This window comes from Puma concolor, chromosome A1 (genome assembly GCF_028749965.1).
Source record: "Puma concolor isolate L17-30 chromosome A1, mPumCon1.1.hap2, whole genome shotgun sequence".
Lineage (NCBI taxonomy): Eukaryota > Metazoa > Chordata > Mammalia > Carnivora > Felidae > Puma > Puma concolor.
In genome coordinates this window covers 70445680-70465677 of record NC_141667.1, presented here as the reverse complement: position 1 = coordinate 70465677, position 19998 = coordinate 70445680, and the positions used below count along the sequence as shown (strand labels likewise).

At 35.0% G+C, this 19998-nt stretch overlaps 1 protein-coding gene across 2 annotated transcripts in view; it reads left to right on the top strand.

Moving 5' to 3' along the window:
* The window catches only part of MAN2A1 (mannosidase alpha class 2A member 1), a 168484-nt gene that overhangs the window by 77969 nt on the left and 70517 nt on the right, over positions 1-19998 (top strand). Inside the window, exons 9-12 of one of the 2 annotated variants that reach the window (XM_025924111.2) lie at positions 1533-1735; positions 4767-4949; positions 9594-9708; positions 11003-11070. In XM_025924111.2, coding sequence (XP_025779896.1) covers positions 1533-1735; positions 4767-4949; positions 9594-9708; positions 11003-11070 — 569 coding nt within the window. The remainder of the gene's footprint in view (positions 1-1532; positions 1736-4766; positions 4950-9593; positions 9709-11002; positions 11071-19998) is intronic. The other variant, XM_086685499.1, reaches the window with a different exon arrangement.

Here is a 19998-nt window from a genome sequence, read left to right as displayed (position 1 = left end):
AACCACATGTTAGGTAAGTGGTAGAGATGAAATTTAATTCCATTCCACCTAGATCCAGGTTCTGTGCTGTTCTTAACCACTCTACTAGAATGCTACTCACTGTTGTTAACTGCTCTTATTTTTCTGCCACATTGAATCAAAATGGTTTTAGTCTCTCTCTCTCTCTGTGTGTGTGTGTGTGTGTGTGTGTGTGTGTGTGTGTGTGTAAGGTAGGAAACAAAATTAGAATGTTACTGTTACTCAAAGAAATACATTCCCTGTTAAATTCTCTGTTTATTTCTAAAAACCATTCCTTTTATTTTATTTTATTTTATTTAATTTTTTTTTCAACGTTTATTTATTTTTGGGACAGAGAGAGACAGAGCATGAACGGGGGAGGGGCAGAGAGAGAGGGAGACACAGAATCCGAAACAGGCTCCAGGCTCTGAGCCATCAGCCCAGAGCCCGACGCGGGGCTCGAACCCACGGACCGCGAGATCGTGACCTGGCTGAAGTCGGACGCTTAACCGACTGCGCCACCCAGGCGCCCCAAAACCATGCCTTTTAATATCTGTTTACATAGTCTGGTATAATGTTTCTTTTTTCCTTTGATTTATAGAATAGTTTGGGCTCATAAAAATGGATTTATGTTCTGGTAATTTAAATCATTAGTCAGAAGACCTTTTCGTTTGAGCAGTCAACCTTTCAATTCTTGTCACTCTTTGTGTTTTACTTCTATTCAGTGTTACCTGCTGGTAGAGAAAGTTGCTTTTTTGTTTTGTTTTGTTAATTTTTTTTTAACGTTTATTTATTTTTGAGACAGAGACATAGCATGAACGGGGAGGGGCAGAGAGAGAGGGAGACACAGAATCTGAAACAGGCTCCAGGCTCTGAGCGGTCAGCACAGAGCCTGACGCGGGGCTCGAACTCACGACCGTGAGATCATGACCTGAGCCGAAGTCGGACGCCCAACCGACCAAGCCACCCAGGCGCCCCTGTTTTGTTTATTTTTAATGATCTGCTGTTCTTGAAGTCTCCCTTATAAGAGCTCAAACTAGGGAGATGGGGAGGCCAGGAGAGTATATGTGCATAAGACCTATGAAAATGCTTAACAAAACTGTTATTCCAGACTTCTGGAACATTTTGCTCAAAATGTTATAGCTAAATATATGTAAATGAAATGTTTTATTTTTTCTGCTTCCTCCCAGCGTTCATTCATCTCTGAATAATTCTATGCCATGACCCCTGCATATTTTGAAATTCTGGAGATTTGTAAGGAGTTAATCAGATTCCCAAATTTGTATATCTAAATAGCTCTTCTAACCCCTTAGGTATATCAGTTTTATTTTAATTTAATTTGGGACTTGATGCAAGTAAAAGAAAGAGTCACTGTGTATTTCCCCCCTGCTTTTGAGTTTGGTAAAATCTGAGCTATATTTTCATCTTAACGTTGAAGCACATCTTAAATATTTATTATTAACTTCTCCTTTCAGTGCTAGATGTAATTTTAAGGTAGAGATGAATAATTGAAGTGTAACTTTTTTTTTCATTAGATACAGTTTGGAACTTTATCAGATTACTTTGATGCACTGGATAAAGAAGGTGTAACCAGTGGAAAGAATAGCCAATCAATGTTCCCTGTTCTAAGTGGAGATTTTTTCACTTATGCTGACCGAGATGATCATTACTGGAGTGGCTACTTTACATCCAGACCCTTTTACAAGCGAATGGATAGGATATTGGAATCCCATTTAAGGTACATTTATGTTTAGATAGCTACATTAATTATTCACCTCTTTTGTATTATCATAGCCTTTTTGTAGAGTCTTGCATAATATATGAAATTTATGCAGTGTTAGGATGTGTTTAATGTAATTGCAAAATTTTAATGTAATCAGAGATATGTCTCCAAAGCATAATCAAATTATTACATGGGTTTTTGTTCTGGAAGGAAAAGCAGTTTATGTAATTAGATTTTCTCCTATATTTTATGTTTTATATGTTTGTAATTAATTACCTGTATTGTTTGCACACCACAATTTTATTCATTGGCATCAGCATGTGTGTCTGAAGATTAGTAATCAGAACAAGGGTCAAAAGGAACAAATATGGCCCCTCAGTGGCCAAAATGTGGGCCTCAAAGTACATAATCCAAAACTAATGTATTTTATATGTAGGAGAACTTTAGAGGCTCCATCTCAGTTCTTATTTATTAGAAATATATTTCTTATAGGTATGATTTTCTGCTTAGAAGAACAAAACTTGAAAGAGATGAGAACTGATGGAGGCAGAGTGATAGGCTGAAAAAGTACAGTGACATGGAAAAGGCAGAAAAGTTGGTAGAAAATAAAAACGTTCTAAACCATCATTATCCAGTAGAGCTTTTCATCAGTGTCCAGTAGAACTTTCTGCAGTGATAGAAATATTCTGTCTCTCTTTTCTGCACTGTTTAGTATGTAGCCACTAGCCACATGTAACTGTTGAGCACTTGAAATGTGACCAGTGTGGCTAAGGAAATGAACTCTTAATTTCATTTAATTTTAACTAATTTAAGTGTAAATAACCACATGTGGCTAGCAGCTGTCATAGTGAGGAGTGTGACAGTGTAAGTAACTGAGTCTTGGTGTTTTTTGGTAAAGATTAACCACCCCAGCAACTCATGAGGCTCTTTCTATGTGTATGTAGCTCAGGAAGTTAATTTATTTTCCTCTTAAGTTCACTTTCAACTTCGTTCAGATCATGAATTCATGATGATTAATTTTCATGATGAATCTCAGTATTAAAAGGTAATGTCACACCTACTTTCTTCTATATACTGGTAGAAACAGTACATTTTGGAAAGCCTTTTTATAAAAATCATGAATTTCTTCAAGCGTTGTACTTTGGTATAATAGTATGTTTTTATTATTTTTACTGTTACCATAAGTGTCATTACCATTATTTCAAAAACCTGATCTTTGACTATTTTCTGGGATACTCACAAATGTGCAAAAAGAATACATATTATTTTATTTGTAATAAAATAGTATTTCTATATTAGAGAAATTTATGCATTTCTACCCAATAGAATATAATTATCTATTATGTTATTCTAAACTATCCATGATAAAAACAGAGAAAGTACTAAGTAATATAGAGATTTCTTTTGGACCACTACATTTTTTGAAAGTGTCACCTATTTTTTAGTGACAATTACGAAATGTGGTTTCAATCTTAATTTATTGAGCATACTTAAAATGGAAGTACTTAGGGCTGGTAATATATTTTGAAAATTCTGCTTTAAAATAAAACAACAAAAAACCATTTAATTGTGAATATCAAAACGTAATTATTTGAAAATAAGTTTATTGTGTGGTAATAAATACTTCATCTTATAGCTTATTTGTAAAAAAAAATACTTGGATAAAATAGAAGAGTATAAAGAAGAAAATAATTTTTAAATCCCATTTTTACATTTTGGAATATCCTTATATGTGTGTATTCTTTTCAAAACCAGGAGTATGTGCTGTGGATATATATGAACATATATACACTTTCTTTCACTCAAATTTAGTGTTTCTCATGCCATGAATTTAGAAGGGTTAGAATTTAAAAGTGGAGATTATTTAGTAACCTTTAATTATTGCAAAATTTAAAGGAATTCTTTTTTTTAAGTACTTCACATTTCTTTTTCCCTATATCTTTATGCATTTATATATTGCCTTGATTTTCTCTCCATTATCCTTAATACGTTTGGCATAAAGAGCCTTATGACATTTTTTACTTCATCAAGCCATATCTCCTTTCAAAGAACTTCTTTTGAAGCCTATCTTGAACCATATCCTCTGATGATGAAATAATAAAAAAGTGTTAAAATGATAAATCCCCATATTCTTGCTCAAAAACTATTCTTAAGCTGAAGTGCTTTTTTTTTAAATAAATGAGAAAAGACAGCATATGTTTTATCATCTTTCAGTTTATATTGTTGAATTCAACACTTACATTGTTATCATTCAACACTTAGACTAGCTATTGTCACTGAGCTGTCAAGCCATCATTTTTCTGCGTCTGCTTTACTGTTACTTTCCCACCCATGTGACCATATATCTCCACACCATCTCTCCTTTAATGTACATATGTGAGAGTAAATGGCTTTCTGGTGATGAAGTTCATCTTTTGTGTTTGTGTTGATCTTGGAGATAGAAAGGACAGAAACCATTAACCACTTCTTACTGCTGTGTTGAGATAGGTTTAACTTACGTAGAACATAGTGAAAAAATATCACGCTGCCAGTGGGTACTGGCTTCTTTCCAGGAACGTCTAGAACAAGGGCCCTTTATATCAGTTTAGACGTGATGTTCTCTGATGATCAATGCTTTAGATTTATTAGATGGATACCTTGATGGTCTTATAGAAATCTTTATTATCAGTATCTCTTTTTATTTTTTTAAAAAAATTTTTTTTTTCAACGTGTTTTATTTATTTTTGGGACAGAGAGAGACAGAGCATGAACGGGGGAGGGGCAGAGAGAGAGGGAGACACAGAATCGGAAACAGGCTCCAGGCTCCGAGCCATCAGCCCAGAGCCTGACGCGGGGCTCGAACTCACGGTCCGCGAGATTGTGACCTGGCTGAAGCCGGACGCTTAACCGACTGCGCCACCCAGGCGCCCCAGTATCTCTTTTTAATAAATAGCACTGAAATTGTGGGTTTTTGAAAAACCACATTTGAAAATGTATCAGTACCACATGTTTTAAATAGTCAATATTTGTTTTGAAATAAAAATTAATGACTGTTTTATGCAACTAGGGCTGCTGAAATTCTTTACTATTTCGCCCTGAAACAAGCTCAGAAATACAAGATAAGTAAATTTCTTTCATCATCCCATTACACGACACTGACAGAAGCCAGAAGAAATTTGGGACTATTTCAACATCATGATGCTATCACAGGAACTGCAAAAGATTGGGTGGTTGTGGATTATGGTACCAGGTAATATAATTATTTAAAAAGTGATTATAAAACAGTCTTTAAAAATTTTGGGTCACAGGCTTATATCTTTGATGAAGTTGCTAATGTACATTAGACCATATTACTAATGATATGCATTATAAGTATTGCTATAGAAAAACATCAGTTTTCAAAGCATTTTTCAAGAAACCTCTTGATGTTATACTAGCTGTTCTAACTTTTTATTGCAGTGCATTTCTGCAAATGGAGTACTGACACATTAATATAAAACTGATTGTGTTTTTTCTTACATATTGTGTGGTAATTGGGGTTACCTTCTTGACCAAGGATTTGTTATCAAATGGATCATAGCTATAATTCAGGGAGATAAAGAGCCACACTTCATTGTATAGCAGCTTCATTTCCTGTTTTATATCCGGTTGTTCTCAGATACTTCATTGTTTCTTAGAGGGACATTGACCAAAAAAATCAGCCTAGAAGATACCCAGCAAGTAGAAGAGCCTTGCAACCTTGATATATATGGATGGATGATATAAGGACTTGAGATGAGAGGGGATGGCCTGGGTATTGATATCAAAGCCATCTTCAGCTCTCTGAAAGTTTATGAAGATGAGTGAGGGAGTAGAAGCTCAGGTGTTTTCACAGTGCAGAATTGGAAACAGTGAGTACAGGTTTTAGCTCAGAACAGCAGGGGACTTTGTAAAATAGTGCTTCCCAATAATGGAAAGGCTTACCTTTTAGGATAGATTTTCACCATCATGCCCAAGTTTAGATTACCATTCATCAGGATCAGTGTAGAGAAGATTCCTATGTTGGGGAAGGAGTTTTGACTATTGTTTCACTATGATTTAGATTATTTTTTCTTCAAGATTTTTTCCTATCAATAATGGTGTGCTTTGATAATATTTTAAAATTGTTAAAATATGCTCTTATTTTCTTATAATATAGATTTAAAAGGTGACTCTTTTTGAAATAAATGCTCCCATATGTGAAGTGTATACAGCACATAAAGTCAACATTAAAAATTGATCCACAACTGATATTACTAATTGTAATAAGTGTTAATTAAGATTTTAGTTACAGTATTTTGACTCTTTGGGGGGAAAAATCTTAAGGTTTCATTAGTTGACTTCAGTCCTTGAGAATACATTCAAGGTAATATCTTGGTATAGTCTCAGTTTTCTTGTGGCAAATATATTTGGCATCCGTTGAGGTTGAGCTGGGCTTAAAGTGGGAAACACTCAATGGTTGGTGATACTGGTTTTTCGCTCACAGAAGTCATTTTTGAAAGTAAGGTCAGATCCTCAAAAACTTAAAAACCATTTGCAGGCAAAGCAAATGGCCTTGGAATCGGTCCATGATAATAGTTCAGTCATGGGATCAGACGAACTAACTTGCTTTTTAGGGTCTGCACCACCCTCTCCATCCACTGTTCCCCCAGATCATGGGTGATTCACTCTCCTTCCCTGCCCTCACAACCCCCATCCTATGAGGCATTTAGAGGTTATTGAATCTGGTTTCCCTGCAAAACAAATACATTTATTATTATAAGTGAATATTTTCTAAAATAAAATTTCTGAAGAAATATTTTTCATTGGAAAATATTTTACTAATATACTGAGAGTACTATGAAATTAGTCCTTGTTTTGTTAGAAACAAGTATTCGTTTTAAATATATGTTGTGGCTACATGTTGATCTAAGAGCATAAGTAAAAGAAAAAAGTTGTTATTTATATAATGAAATACTAATACTAACACAAAGAAAGGATAAAGACACATTTAATATATGGATTCAAAAATCTCTGTGAGATGTATTGTAAAACAAAACAAAAGCAAAACAAAAGTTGCAAAAACAGTGTGTATAACAATAAACTATTAAAAAAAAATAAAAGTAAGGTCCGATCCTCCATTTTTTCCTTTTCACCTGCTCCTGCCTTCTTGGTTTATTGAGAGTTTAGAAGTGAAGGTGCTTAGATTCAGAGCAGAGTTTCTAAGAGGAAATAAAAAGTCATTCTCCTGCACTGTATACCTGCTCTCTCTGGCTGCCATATTGAAAGAGACTTGGGTACAGGTCATAGAGTTTTTGCTTCAGGACATTTTCTGTCTCGTAACCTTTCCAGAAGTCCTGTCATTATTTCTTCCATATGTTTGGTTACGCTTTTAGCGTATAAAAACATGCCGTGCAAAATTGCATCTTAGAGAAAAAAGACACAATAATTCTCAAATTGTACTTGACATTTGTAAATTTGCTTTGCGAGCACTTCACACTTCATTGAAAAGTCATACACAATTATCAAGTCATTAGCATAGACATTTTAAGTAGAAAATTTCAAAACACAAGTTAGAGAATTACAAACAAAGAAGCAGCTAGCATTGGGTGTTCTCTTGTTCTTGGACTGTTGACTGTTTATTCAGATATTGGCAGAAGTGTCCCTGTGAACAAGTGTATGAGTTAAGGATTACATTTGGCTGCTACTAATACCAACTTGAAACTGAATAAATTCTGTTCTTTTATGCCGTATGAAAGAACTCTGCAGATCCTTGGTTCAGGTATGGCAGCTCCACAATGCTAACAGGGATCCAGACCCTTCTAGCTTTCTCTTCTGCCATCTAAGGGTGATTCATACTTACATTACTGCTCTCTCAACAGTAGATTGAATGTTTATAAAATGATAACGTGGAGAGCAAGAATACCTCATGGCTATTTGAAGGTTAATTCTAATCATGGCATGAAAAAATGAGTTAGACTGGGACACTTTGTGATGAATGTTTGTTCAGCTTAAAAGTGGATAATGTGGCTATGTAAAAGAGAAGAAATGATAATGAGGTCAGCTACACAAAGATTTAAAATTCTGCCAGTTTATACCTTGTAATTAAGGTAGGTAGAAAAAAATGAACGAAGGGTGAGTATGAGGGTCCAAACATATAGATCAAACCATTCATTGAAACAAACATGATAATACCAGCTTTGAACAGCAGTAATGATAACAAAGGAGAAAACTGATTTCTAAGTGATGTTCTCTGAATTGTTTGATAATAATAGGATAAGGGCATGTTAGCAAATTAGAGGCTCTGAGAAATCCCACAATGCTGAAGTGGTGAAACATTAAAATTTTGCTTTACCCAGTGTTTCCCAAACTTATTTACCGTGTGTAGTCTTGTTTTGCCTTAAACAAAACAGCTTTATACATCCTGAGAAAGCTTTGGGGAATACTGTATCAGTACTTAGTGCTTATCTCATTAGAAAACTGTGTGTGTGCCTTTAGGATACAAACATTGATTTGTGGCATTCCCTCAGTTTAATTAGGACTCTTCAGTGTGCTGTAATACATATAAGGTTTTAGCTGATGGAAAACATGACTTTTATTCTGCAGGTTCAGACAGCCTAATAAAGATAGCTATGTAGATAATAAAAATAAACTTAGATCGAGGGGCTTGTTTCTAGAACTGAGTTGTAGCCATTCATATTGTCTCTTAATCTGGAGAGAACACTTGTTATCATCTAGGAAAACATTTGAATAGACTGAGAAGCTTAGCTGGTTGATGGCCTGAACTCATGTCCTTAAGACTTTAATACTGTGTATGTATAACACATTTACCTAGTTAATTTACTTACGATTATGATCACTTACATCTTTGAAGGTAATCTCAATGCTCTGCAAAAAGAAGTTATTTCTGATTCTCTTACAATTTTTTTTGATGTTGTTGCATGCCAGCAAAAATGTTCCTAACGTATAGATGCAAAATTGCTTCCTATGTTGGGGAAAATGATATAATCACTTTAAAACATAATAGACTCCGTGGTTGATTAAAGCATGAGTCACCAAGTTTCTCTACAGATTTCTCCAGTGAGTTTACTTAGAGATAACTGTTCTATAAACAGGGATACTTGTTCTTTAAAGAAACAAGACTGAGCTTGAGAAAAACTTCAAACAAATTCTTTTCCTATGTGTAGTGTTTCAGCAATAGCTGGTAATGTCCTAAGATTATATTCTGGAATTGATCTTGAGTCAGTTGACTGGTATGCATCTCTTTGGTTCCTCTAACGTAAAAATACAGTTTGAATACAGTTAGCAATTTTAATGACCAAGAAAATTTAACAGGGACAAAGACAATTTCATTAGCCAGACTTGTGAAAACTTTCTCTTTTTTTTGAACAAGAATTTGAATTTTTTGAAGTGTGTATACTGATTGAATTTTGTGAGCAAGAGTTAAACTCATGTCTTCTCTTGCTATTTCAACACTTGCTAAAGAATTTTCTAAAGTATCAAAGTGCTTTTTTGGTAAGAACGCCTTAAAGCTGTTGGAGTGATCATGCAGGGTGTTATTATTTGACATGATATTCATAGAATGTATCAGCAGGTAAAAAAAAAGAAAAAAGAAGAATCATTTTGAATAAGTTTATGTGTTTCAGGTATGTCCAGAAAGTTTTCTACTTTAAATGAATCCTTATTAGTGGTATCTTGTGATTAACCCCCCTCATTTTTTTCTAAGTACTTAATTGTGGGCAAAAAAGTATCAATTCCTTATAGGTTCATTATAGGTTGCACTTTGTGAAGACAGGATGAGAGTAATGGTGGTTTGACTATTATTAAAGAAACTGAAAATATTGTGTATACAGATATTTGAATTACTTCTCAGACCAGTAACATTTTTGGTTCACAGACTCTTTCATTCCTTAATGAATTTGAAGAAGATAATCGGATATTCTGCACTACTTCTTATTTTGAAGGACAAAAACTCGTACAACTCTTACTCTTTTGATAACCTGCTAGACATGGTTAGTTGATATCTTTTATATTTATCATAAAAGTGTGTGATTCTTTTATTCTTAATTTGGAAAGGGGGATGAGAAGCTTAGTGAAAAGAGACATTAAAAAATTGTGATTTCCTTGTACTTAGAATTTATATCATTTTATATGAAATATCTGTGTGTGCTTCTTTCCTATCAGTGTGTTTGTATTTGTTTTATGGTGTATATTTTGTTCTGACTAAATCTAAGCATGAAAAATAAAATAATGAACTTACTTTGTTATGTGAAACATAACAGGCTTCCAAAACACTCTTAAGTGTGTTGATGATAATGTATTGTAAGATGATATGGTGAGATAACTGGGCATCATAATTAGTTATTTTTGCTTGGCTTAAATTAGAAGCCCCTTGGTGTTTGCACTGCTGCTGTAAATCCTTAATCTGTTCTTGCTGAACTTCAGTTTGAATGATCCTAAATTGTCTTCTGGTTTTAGGATCAGGCCATGGAGTGCTGTGGGCAGTGCTCAGATGTGTGTAACAGAAGAGGAGTGGTTGAGGAATTAGGAGACTAGCTTTTAGCCTCAACCTCTGAACCTGATCGCATGGGCCTTGAAAAAGTTGCTTAACATCTATGAGCCCTGTAAGATGAGATGATACCAGACATAGTTTATACTGTTGTTAGGATCAGATGAGCCAGTAAAACAGAACATACTCTGAAAGGAAGAATATGCTATTCCACAGCAAAGAACAGTTGAAAAAATGGTTGGTTGCAGACCTCTTGAGACTTCCACTTGGCGACTCAGATATTTTAAAATTGTAATTTTTTTTTTTATCATTAGAGTCTATTATGAATGATAGGCTTTGAAATTTTGCATGTAATTGGAACTTACACATCTGGAATCAGAGATAATTTCAGTATTTTCATATACTGATGCTTGTAATCAAATTATGGTTTCATATTTTCATATTAAGGTAAAAAATCCAACAAATGGGCAAACATTGCATAGGATATGAATGAAACCTGTGATACAAAGGTAAAGTAGTAAAACTTTTTGCACAGTTATCTTTAGGACTCTGATTTGGTTCCTAATTGGAGTCTGGTCCCTGTGACATATGCCGTCCTGAGATCTAAATGCACACACACATGTATGCACACACACAAGAATTACTTATCTTGAACTTTGATGGACTTTGTATAGCTGGAAAGAGGATTTTTTCCCCATTTTACCCTTTTTAGGATTCTTGTAAGTACTATTACTTAGCTAATTTTGAAACTTGGGTTTTAAAATTAAAATTAAAAAAATTTTTGCTTATTTTTATAGGATTTGAAACAAAGCTCACAAAGTTCTCTACCACAAAAAACTGTAATAACGCTGAGTGCAGATCCAAGGTAAATACATAATTTCTCACAAACTTTTGCTGCGGTTCTGACTTGACATTCTTGCTTTTCAACATTTTTTGCTCCAGCCAGTATATATTTTGAGGAAGTATTTTATTTAATCAATTTATTAATTGTACAAAGTTGTCTGAAAAAATGAATTTTCTCCCAGGGCTGTCATGTTCGGTGTTAATAGCTAACACAGTGCTTGGTACATTGATTGCTGAATGAACTATTATAACAGTATTTTTTACAGATCTTTGGGATGGAATGGTAAATACAATTTATGGTTATGTTCTTTCTTAACTCATTGTTTTACTTACCTTATTTTCATTAATCCCTGATCCTGTTTTTAAAATGAAGGAAGAAACTTAATTATTAAGGATTTTACTGCAAACTGTTTACTAGTTATTTGTCATTGTGCTGGTCAGACTGTCTCATTTTAGCATTGTGGGTTTATGTTAAGGTAATTGGGAAGGGTGCTCCGGTGACCTAAAAATGGAGTGACTAATTGGTGGCTACCTCTCATTTAGAAAGAAATGTTTTGTGTTTTTATTGGTAATTATTTAACCAAGTCATCTGTTTTTAATAACCAAATATCAATAGATCAGTACCCACAATACCCAGATACACAGTGTATTCTTATGTTATATAACTTTTTACTATCCGAGAAATTTAGTATTTAAAAATTGTAGGGTCAAAGAATAATTGTAAAGGATAATTCATAATTTTAGCTAGATATTCTTTATTGAGATTATTTAAAAATAAATAGAATAATAGTATTATAGAAAATACACAATTGCTGTAATAAAGTTGACATTTTGGTTAAGCATAGAATAAAGCCTTAGTTGGCTAAATTTCTTCAAGAAGTAGAGACTTAAAACATACACAATTCATACCTTAGAACAAGAAGATAAGTATTTTTTAGTTACAGTAAAGTATCACTGAAGTAATGGCAAAGAAATCCTATATTTCTTTTTTTTGGCCAGAAAAAGAAGGGATTAACTGGAACAGATAGTTTATATCTTAACTTGAAAGTCCCTTCAGATTTGTGTCTCCCTCTCTCTCTGTCTCTCCCCTGCTCCCACTCTGTTTCTCTCTCAAAATAAACATTAAAAAAAATAATAATAAAAAAAAAAAAGCAGGGGGACTTCTGGGTGGCTCAATGGTTAAGCATCTGACTTTGGCTCAGGTCATGATCACCTGGTTCATGAATTCAAGTCCCACGTCAGGCTGTGTGCTGACAGCTCAGAGCCTGGAGCCTCCTTCATATTCTATGTCTCCCTGTCTCTCTCTGCCCCTCCCTCCTCTGCTGTCTCTCTCTCTCTAAAAAAAAAATAAACATTAAAAAAAAATTTGGGGGGGGGGCACCTGGGTGGCTCAGTTGGTTGGGCGTCCGACTTTGGCTCAGGTCATGATCTCATAGTTTGTGAGTTTGAGCCCTGTATCAGGCTCTGTGCTGACAGCTCGGAGCCTGAAGCCTGCTTTGGAATCCGTGTTTCCTCTTCTCTCTGCCTCTTCCCTGCTTATGCTCTGTCTCTCTCTGTCTCTCAATAATAAATAAATGTTAAATTTTTTTAATAAAAACATTTTTTTTTTTTAAAGAAAGTCTTGTTGCAGTCTTAAAGCTTTCAGATTGTCAGGTCATGAAAGAGTAATGATACTGCAACTACTAAATGTTTTCTTTGTCTTAAAATAAGTAAATATTTGGGGTTACATGGCTATTTCTTAAATATTGTGCCCCTAATAAATTGTGGTATCCATAAATCTGTTTGGCTTTAGGCCTAATTCTCTTAACTTTTCCTCCTTTTTGTATTTTGGTGGGGAAAGATCTTTGTTTCTGCTACCATAAAAATATGTTATGCTTGCTATAAGCAATTCATGCCCCTTCTGCACCCCATTCGTCTTCCTCGGGTGCATGGAAGGGTGTGTGGGATGGAGCCACAGTGAGTGAGAAACCCTGTGGCTTCTCTTTTTCCTCTACTGTCCTTGCTTTAACTAGCAGTGATATTTAGTCCTACTTATGCTGGAGGAAGAAAGGAGATACAGGTGTATTAACTAAGGAATCTGTTTTTTGGCTCTGATATTGAGGAGATCTAATAGAATTTTTGAGACTATTAGTAAAATTGTCACTTTTTAATATTTCCTTTAAAACAGTTTGTATTTAAACAGTGTTCTTCATCTTAATATTACTTCTTCACAGTTCTTTTCTATCAAACGTCAGTGCTACTACTATTTCTGTGGTTAGGTGAATTGGGGCACTTAACAATTGTCGAATTCTTACTTTTATCTCTTTTGTACTTGAGGACCTCATGAATAGAACTACTTACTCTTCTGGTTTTAAAATCTATATTTTACTTGTTAGCCACAAATACTGAGTCACTCTCAGTAATATCACTGAAGAATGAGGAATGATGGTAACCTTTAAAATGGAAGAGTTTGATAGCTTTATTTAGCAGGTACTGAAAGTGAAATAAATGTTCGCACTTCTCAGTCTTTGAGTTAGAAGTTTCAGAAGTATGGTCACACATTTTTCTCATATTCTTCATGAATCTTACATAATCATCTAAGGCTTAGCATTATTTTGATTATAAGCATAGTTCTTATTTAAGTAACAAATTACTAATCTAACTAAAACATGCATTCTCAGTGAGGGAGACGTCCTTCTTAGGAGGGTAAAAATCGTCTTAGAGTTTGAAAAAAAAAAAGTACTATTTTTTTAAATATATAAAAATAGCATAAAAATGGTATGTAACAGTGCATAACAGACATACATTTAAGTGTTATATTAAAATTGTATGAGGGGGATGAGTAGCAAAAAATGTCTCAAAAGAGTCTTCAAGGAATTATGATGTAAAAAGGATGAGAAACCCATAGTTTCTAAACCCATAGTTTCGGTAACACATGTAAATGAATTTGATCATGTTGTTGGCAACATTAGTTATAGCTATGTAACTTAACGTACTTTAGTTTGTGAGTGTTTAAAAAGTAGTCCATAATCTGCTCACAGTGATGTAATAGATGTCCATGTACCTGCTTGAGTCCACAAGGTTACGTAAGCTATTGTAGTGTATGCATTTGTAGTCTGTGTGGAAAGCAGGTACAACAAGAGTTAAAAGTTAGGGCACCCTGAACAAGTCATAAATTTTCTAGCCTTAAATAATCCTTAAACGCACAGAGATGTTTCTTTTTCTCTCTGCACACATATAATTGCCTAAGGAAACAATTGTAAAAAGCTTTACTACAAAGATTTAGAGGATTAGGAGTGCAGAGGACATACAGGATGGAAGGTAAACTTTTGAGACATGCAGGGATTTCAGTCTTGTTTTGGCATTTGGTCCTTCAGGCAGGATGGAAACAAATGTTGCCATAGCTCAGGCCAGCAAGTTGTGTGTTCTGACAGTGTATAAAGGAATTATTTTTTTTTAAAGTGGATAATTTGAAATGCCACCAAGTATACAACTAAAATTACATTGAGATAACTTCTGTAAATCTGCAAATTTAATTTTTCAAGTAGAAAATTTTTTTAGTTTGAGAATAATTTATTCAAATCAATTATAATTTACCATTAAGTACTATTAATTGTAAGCCAGGCACTTATTGGTAAGGGATCTTATGTCTCTTTTCGCCCGAAAAAAAAAGGGCTTAATTTTAAAAGAAACCATCAAGCATGTGGAGATACAAAAGAAGTCAGTACTTTGGACTTGGGTGACTTCAGACTACCAGATATAAAAAACACTTAATCCCACAAAAGGCACTTGATACCCCCATTGCCATTTGCTTGTTGAATAGTTCTCCCTGGATGGCTGCCCAGCACTTCTAATTTAATTTCCTCTGGTTTTCTCCATGCATACTTCCTTTTGGATCACAATCTTTATTAATAGTATCCTTCTCTTTTTGGTTGTCTAGGTTCTAAAACCCCAGAACCCACTTTGACTTCTACCTTTTCTTGCTCTTTAAGTGTCAGGGACTGGAGAGTCTTTTGGATTTTCCCCTCTACTCATCTCTGACATCCATCATCTCCTGCCTTCCTGTTACTTTTCGGTTTCAAGCCACTTTTTTTTTTGTACGTTTTACTTGAACCACTGCAATGCCTTCCTGCTCTTTTGTTATCAGTTTCTCTCTGCCTCTAATTTATTGCATGTAGTTGTCACAGGAATCAACCCACAGCAGAACCCTGAGAAAGTCACCTGAGTGAAAGCGGCAAGGCTTCTAGGACTTAGCCTCAGAAGTCCTAGGAGGTCCTTCCCACTGCATTCTTAGTCAAGCAAGTCATTAAGGTCAGTGGAGATTCAAGGGGAGGAAATTCTTCTCCGTTACAATTTGTGAGGAGCATATATAGGAAGCAGAGGGAATGATGGCAGTCATCTTGAAGTCTGTCTACTACAGTTTACCCACTGGCCACTCCAGTGCACATACCTACCATATGTACAGTATTCCCCCTCCCCTCTAGATGCCCACAGTGTCATCCCATTATGACAGGGGCCCTAAGTGGTCGTCTAAATCAGGTCCAAAATGACTTACTCATATAGCTGTGAATGGATTTTGTCATATTTCTGTCAATATAATTATTTGAGGTTAAGTCTGCTAGATTGTAAACTCCTTGATGGTAGGAACTATTTCTTTTATTTATTTCCCCCAACATACCTTTGGAAGTTTACTCAACATAGCAAGAATTGAATAAAGACTTGTTGAAATACAATTAATTATTGATTGAAGAGAATATTGAACTTTAGACACCAGATGTGCATACGACATGGCTCACATTGTATGTGAAAATGTGGTATCCTGGCATATATTTTCCCTAAATAGTTCTTTCATCTAATATTTGGAGTCTGGATGCCAGAGGGTTTCCAAATACACTACTTCTGCAAGCAAAAATAAACAACAGTTAGGAAGAGCTATGAATTTGCTCAACATTTGGACAACTGCTCACTTGAGATTTTAGAGTTTCATACCATGAGACCTGAAAAATTTTAGGTTGCATCTCAGCATCATTGTATTCTTACAGAATTAACTCCGTTGAGATTGCATTCTTCGAGGCTCTTTGCACTGAGTGGGTTCAAAAGATACTGAATGAGTTGACTTGATCAGATCAGTTTTTACACATAAGACTTTCTGTTGTTGTTGACAAAGAGGATTTGCCTGATCCCACATTTTGTGTTTTTGATGTTATCACAAATAGTTCTTCTCACAATAATTACCTATAGTGTAATGAGGTTCAAGACTTGAAATCATTTTCTCATCGGTTACCATGTCATCAATGTATTTTTATACCAAGTCACACTCAGAAAGTATCTAAGAAAAGTATCTGATATCCCTAACAGTTGTTTCAGCTTAAGTTTTAAGTGAAGAAAAGGAGAGATAGAATTCTAACTGCTCAGATTCCGTCAGTGTTATCTATTATAATACAGACCTGGTAGAAGCATTTGTACAGAACTGAACTGAGATTCCATGACTTGAACCAGAGTGGTTTTAATATGAACACCTGGAGTCTGTTGAGAGAGCCATGAACGTCAAGATGGAGCTTGACTTGTGCCTCATGGCTTTTCTTGGGGGAGATTAACAGTGATACCTAGTGTAAGAACTGTGCTTGTTGCTCGTGGATTGTAATAGTGAGAGCTCAAATCTTGTCATGTACTAGAAAACTAGTACAGAAATACCTTCACCTTAGTTAGCAAGAAAATGTACAAAGTCAGGAAGATTGAGGATTTCCATTCTTGAAAATTGCGGGCTGCATTTTAATATTATCCTAAGGGAATTCAAGGTAATAATAGAATACATGATTTGACTAGGCTTTGACACTCTGGACCTTTTGCAGGTTCTATTAGTATGAGAGTAGCTGAAATGTCCTTTTCTTTTAAAGCTACTTTAGAATTTTCTTTTAATGGGGGAATTGTTAACTGACAGCAGTGGAGAATCTCAAAAATAAAAAACTGAGCTGTTCTAGTCTAGTGTAGGTCTTTGTGGGTATTAATAGTCTAGTCTGTTTAAGAATTAATACTCACTAATGGATTTGAAGGATGAGTTCCTAAACTCTCTTCTGAGTTGCTTTTCTGTTTAAGTATTAATTGCTTGTGAAAGGTGTTTGTGTATTTTCATCTGTTGCATCTGAGTTATATTTTATTAATTTTGACTTCTTCAAGATACAGATTGACCAGTTCTCCAGTTATCCAGAAATACATTTCAGGCTGTGTGTAATCTGGGATATTTTTAGAAAGGATGTTATATGGAAAAGACTTCAGTAGAATATAGTATATTACTTGAAGTAACTGAAAGTTTCTTAGGGAGTTGGAGATAGCTTCAACAGATATATTAGTTAATTTAATGTTAGAACTTATTTTAGAGCAATCATGTCTGGATACCAACATCAAGTACTGTTTTTTGGTGTTTGCCATTCCAAAGCAATCATCTGCCAGCTTGTATGTTGCCTGGTATTTCCCCCCCACCGCACCCAGGGAAATATAAAGGTCTTTGGGGGAGGGACAAGGAGAAAAGACTCTACCTTTTCCCATGATTGTCTTACTACTCTTAACATTTCTATTTTTTTATGATACCAGACATGATGAGTTATTAATTCCTGAAATACCGTTTCAACCTTACATTGACTTAGATGAATAACACCTATTATATTAAAAAACAAAAAAGTTGACACTTTCATTTTATGTGATGGCTGATTAGGGACCCTGAGACTGACTCTCTCAATTTCCTGTTGAAACTCATGAAAACAAAGATGATGATGAACAATCAGAGGAACACCAAACCTTGGCTTGACGGTCAACCTATTGCCACAATTTAAGATATCCACAAACTATAAAGTTGATCGACTAGACTGAAAAATGCAATTATTCACTGACCAGTGGTGAACAGTTAGAAATAAAAGCAACATTGCAGGTCTCTAGAAGCAGATATGGGGATTGATTCCTTTTCCTTTTTATAATGTCTACTCCCACAGCTTTGAAATTCCGGTATTTTACCAACCAGACAAGAGGACTAATATTTTAATACAGGGACAGTGCTGTTTTTTGAGGCTGTTGAGGAGATAGGTAGCTATTATTTTCATTCTCTCTGCCTAAGATTTCTGTTAACCAGTCTCCATTTAATTAGCCAACTAGATCAGTTGATTCTTTCCATTCCTTTTTGGTGCCCATCGTACCTTGACCTTGTCATCAATAAGCTGCTAGCTAGGGAAACAAGTATAATTCTCTCCCTCTGTAGTTCAGTTGAGTTGTATGATTATCACGAATCGATTATTTATTCCCAGATCAGTTGATCTTGTTACTTTTCTTGCATGATTTGATTACTTTTTATTAAACTGATGAATTATACAAAAAGTTTGCTTTTATACATGAAGTTGGAGATTTTCAACAAAGGTAAGTCACTGATCGGTGAGATGCCTATAAAATCTTTGGGAAGAAAATCATAAAGATGGAGAAGCAGTCTGTACTCCTGTTGCCTAATATTTTTTTTTAAATGTTGAAGTTCTTGGTCTACTTTACAAAAACCTAAGCTGGAAACCATACATGATCAATCACATGATGATTATGTAGTAGGTACGATCCAGGAATTAGTGGTCCCATAGTCAAAGTAGCTTTGCTGTTGTATCAGTAGATTAGGAAATTATATATATGTAAAACATACATGAATATGAGTTATTGAGTAATATATGTATAACTTTAAAATGTCCTACTTTACCTTTGACTTTCAAGTCAATTTTATCTCTTTCAATTAACAGATCTATTGCCAGCCTTAATCACAATAAGGGGGCTTCCATTGTGTCTGTATTTTACAACCAATTTGGAGACTCAATCTGTCAGAAATAAAATAGGCAGAAACAAATGGGGAACTGATGGTAGAGCACTGACCTAGGAAAGTACCCATTTATGGAAATTGCTACTGACAGTGGCACGGGCCAGAAAGATACTGTGATATTCTTTGCTGAAGAAAGAACCTCTCCATTTGTTCACCAGAGCTGGCATAAAAGAATGAATACTACAGCCATAGCCACCTTGATTGATTGGCCTTTTGGACCTTTTGCATTCAGGCTACCTCTATGCATCTGGACTTCTATTCCTTATTTTATAATTTATGTTATTATATGTATATTATATTATTTATATATGTATTATATATATGGTAAAACTTATTCAGTGTTCTCCATCACTGCATTTTCTTTACCTCCTTCAAGCGTTATTAACAAACTGGTTATTTTATTTCTTTCTTGCTGTCCATCTCTCTTGCTGAAATATTAGCTCAATGGTGGCAGGGAACTTACTTGCTTTTGAATCCCCTGGCAAATACTTGGCACATTATAGGTGCTCAACAAATACTTGTCAAAAAAAAAAAAAAAAAAAAAAAAAAACTAACTCTGGAATAAGAGAGGGAGTTCAGCCAATCCCAGAATAAAGACCAAGGGTACCTTTAGCATACACAGAGTCTGGGTAGATGTCTACTTCTGAGAGGGTAGGGAAGTAAATGGAAAGTTACCATAGGAAACCTGTGCAAAGGCCCTACAGAATGACAAAAAGTAGGGGTACAAGAAGACTTGGGAGAACGATTTGCCTTTTAAAATGATTTGTAACAGAGACTAGGAAAACATTTCACAAAGACCTCTTTGGTGTTCTCAAAAAGTTTGAGTCATGATCTCTAAGAAGCCTGAAACAGAACGCGGAGAGCTGAAATAAAAAGATGGCGAGCTGGCATGGGGGAGCCACAAAAGGAAAGGTTATTGGTGGGGGTGCGATGAGAGAGCATCTTCATTATTCGTACTGAAGAGTGAGGCTGACATTGTGCAAGCGTGTCCAGTGATATGACAGAAAAAAACCATGAGACGCTTTGCCAGAATGCAGCGCCAAGGAAGACAAGTGGAAACAACAGGACAGAAGATGATAGGCATGGAAGGCAAGATTTTAACAAAAGACTTAGTGATTTTCTTCGGGA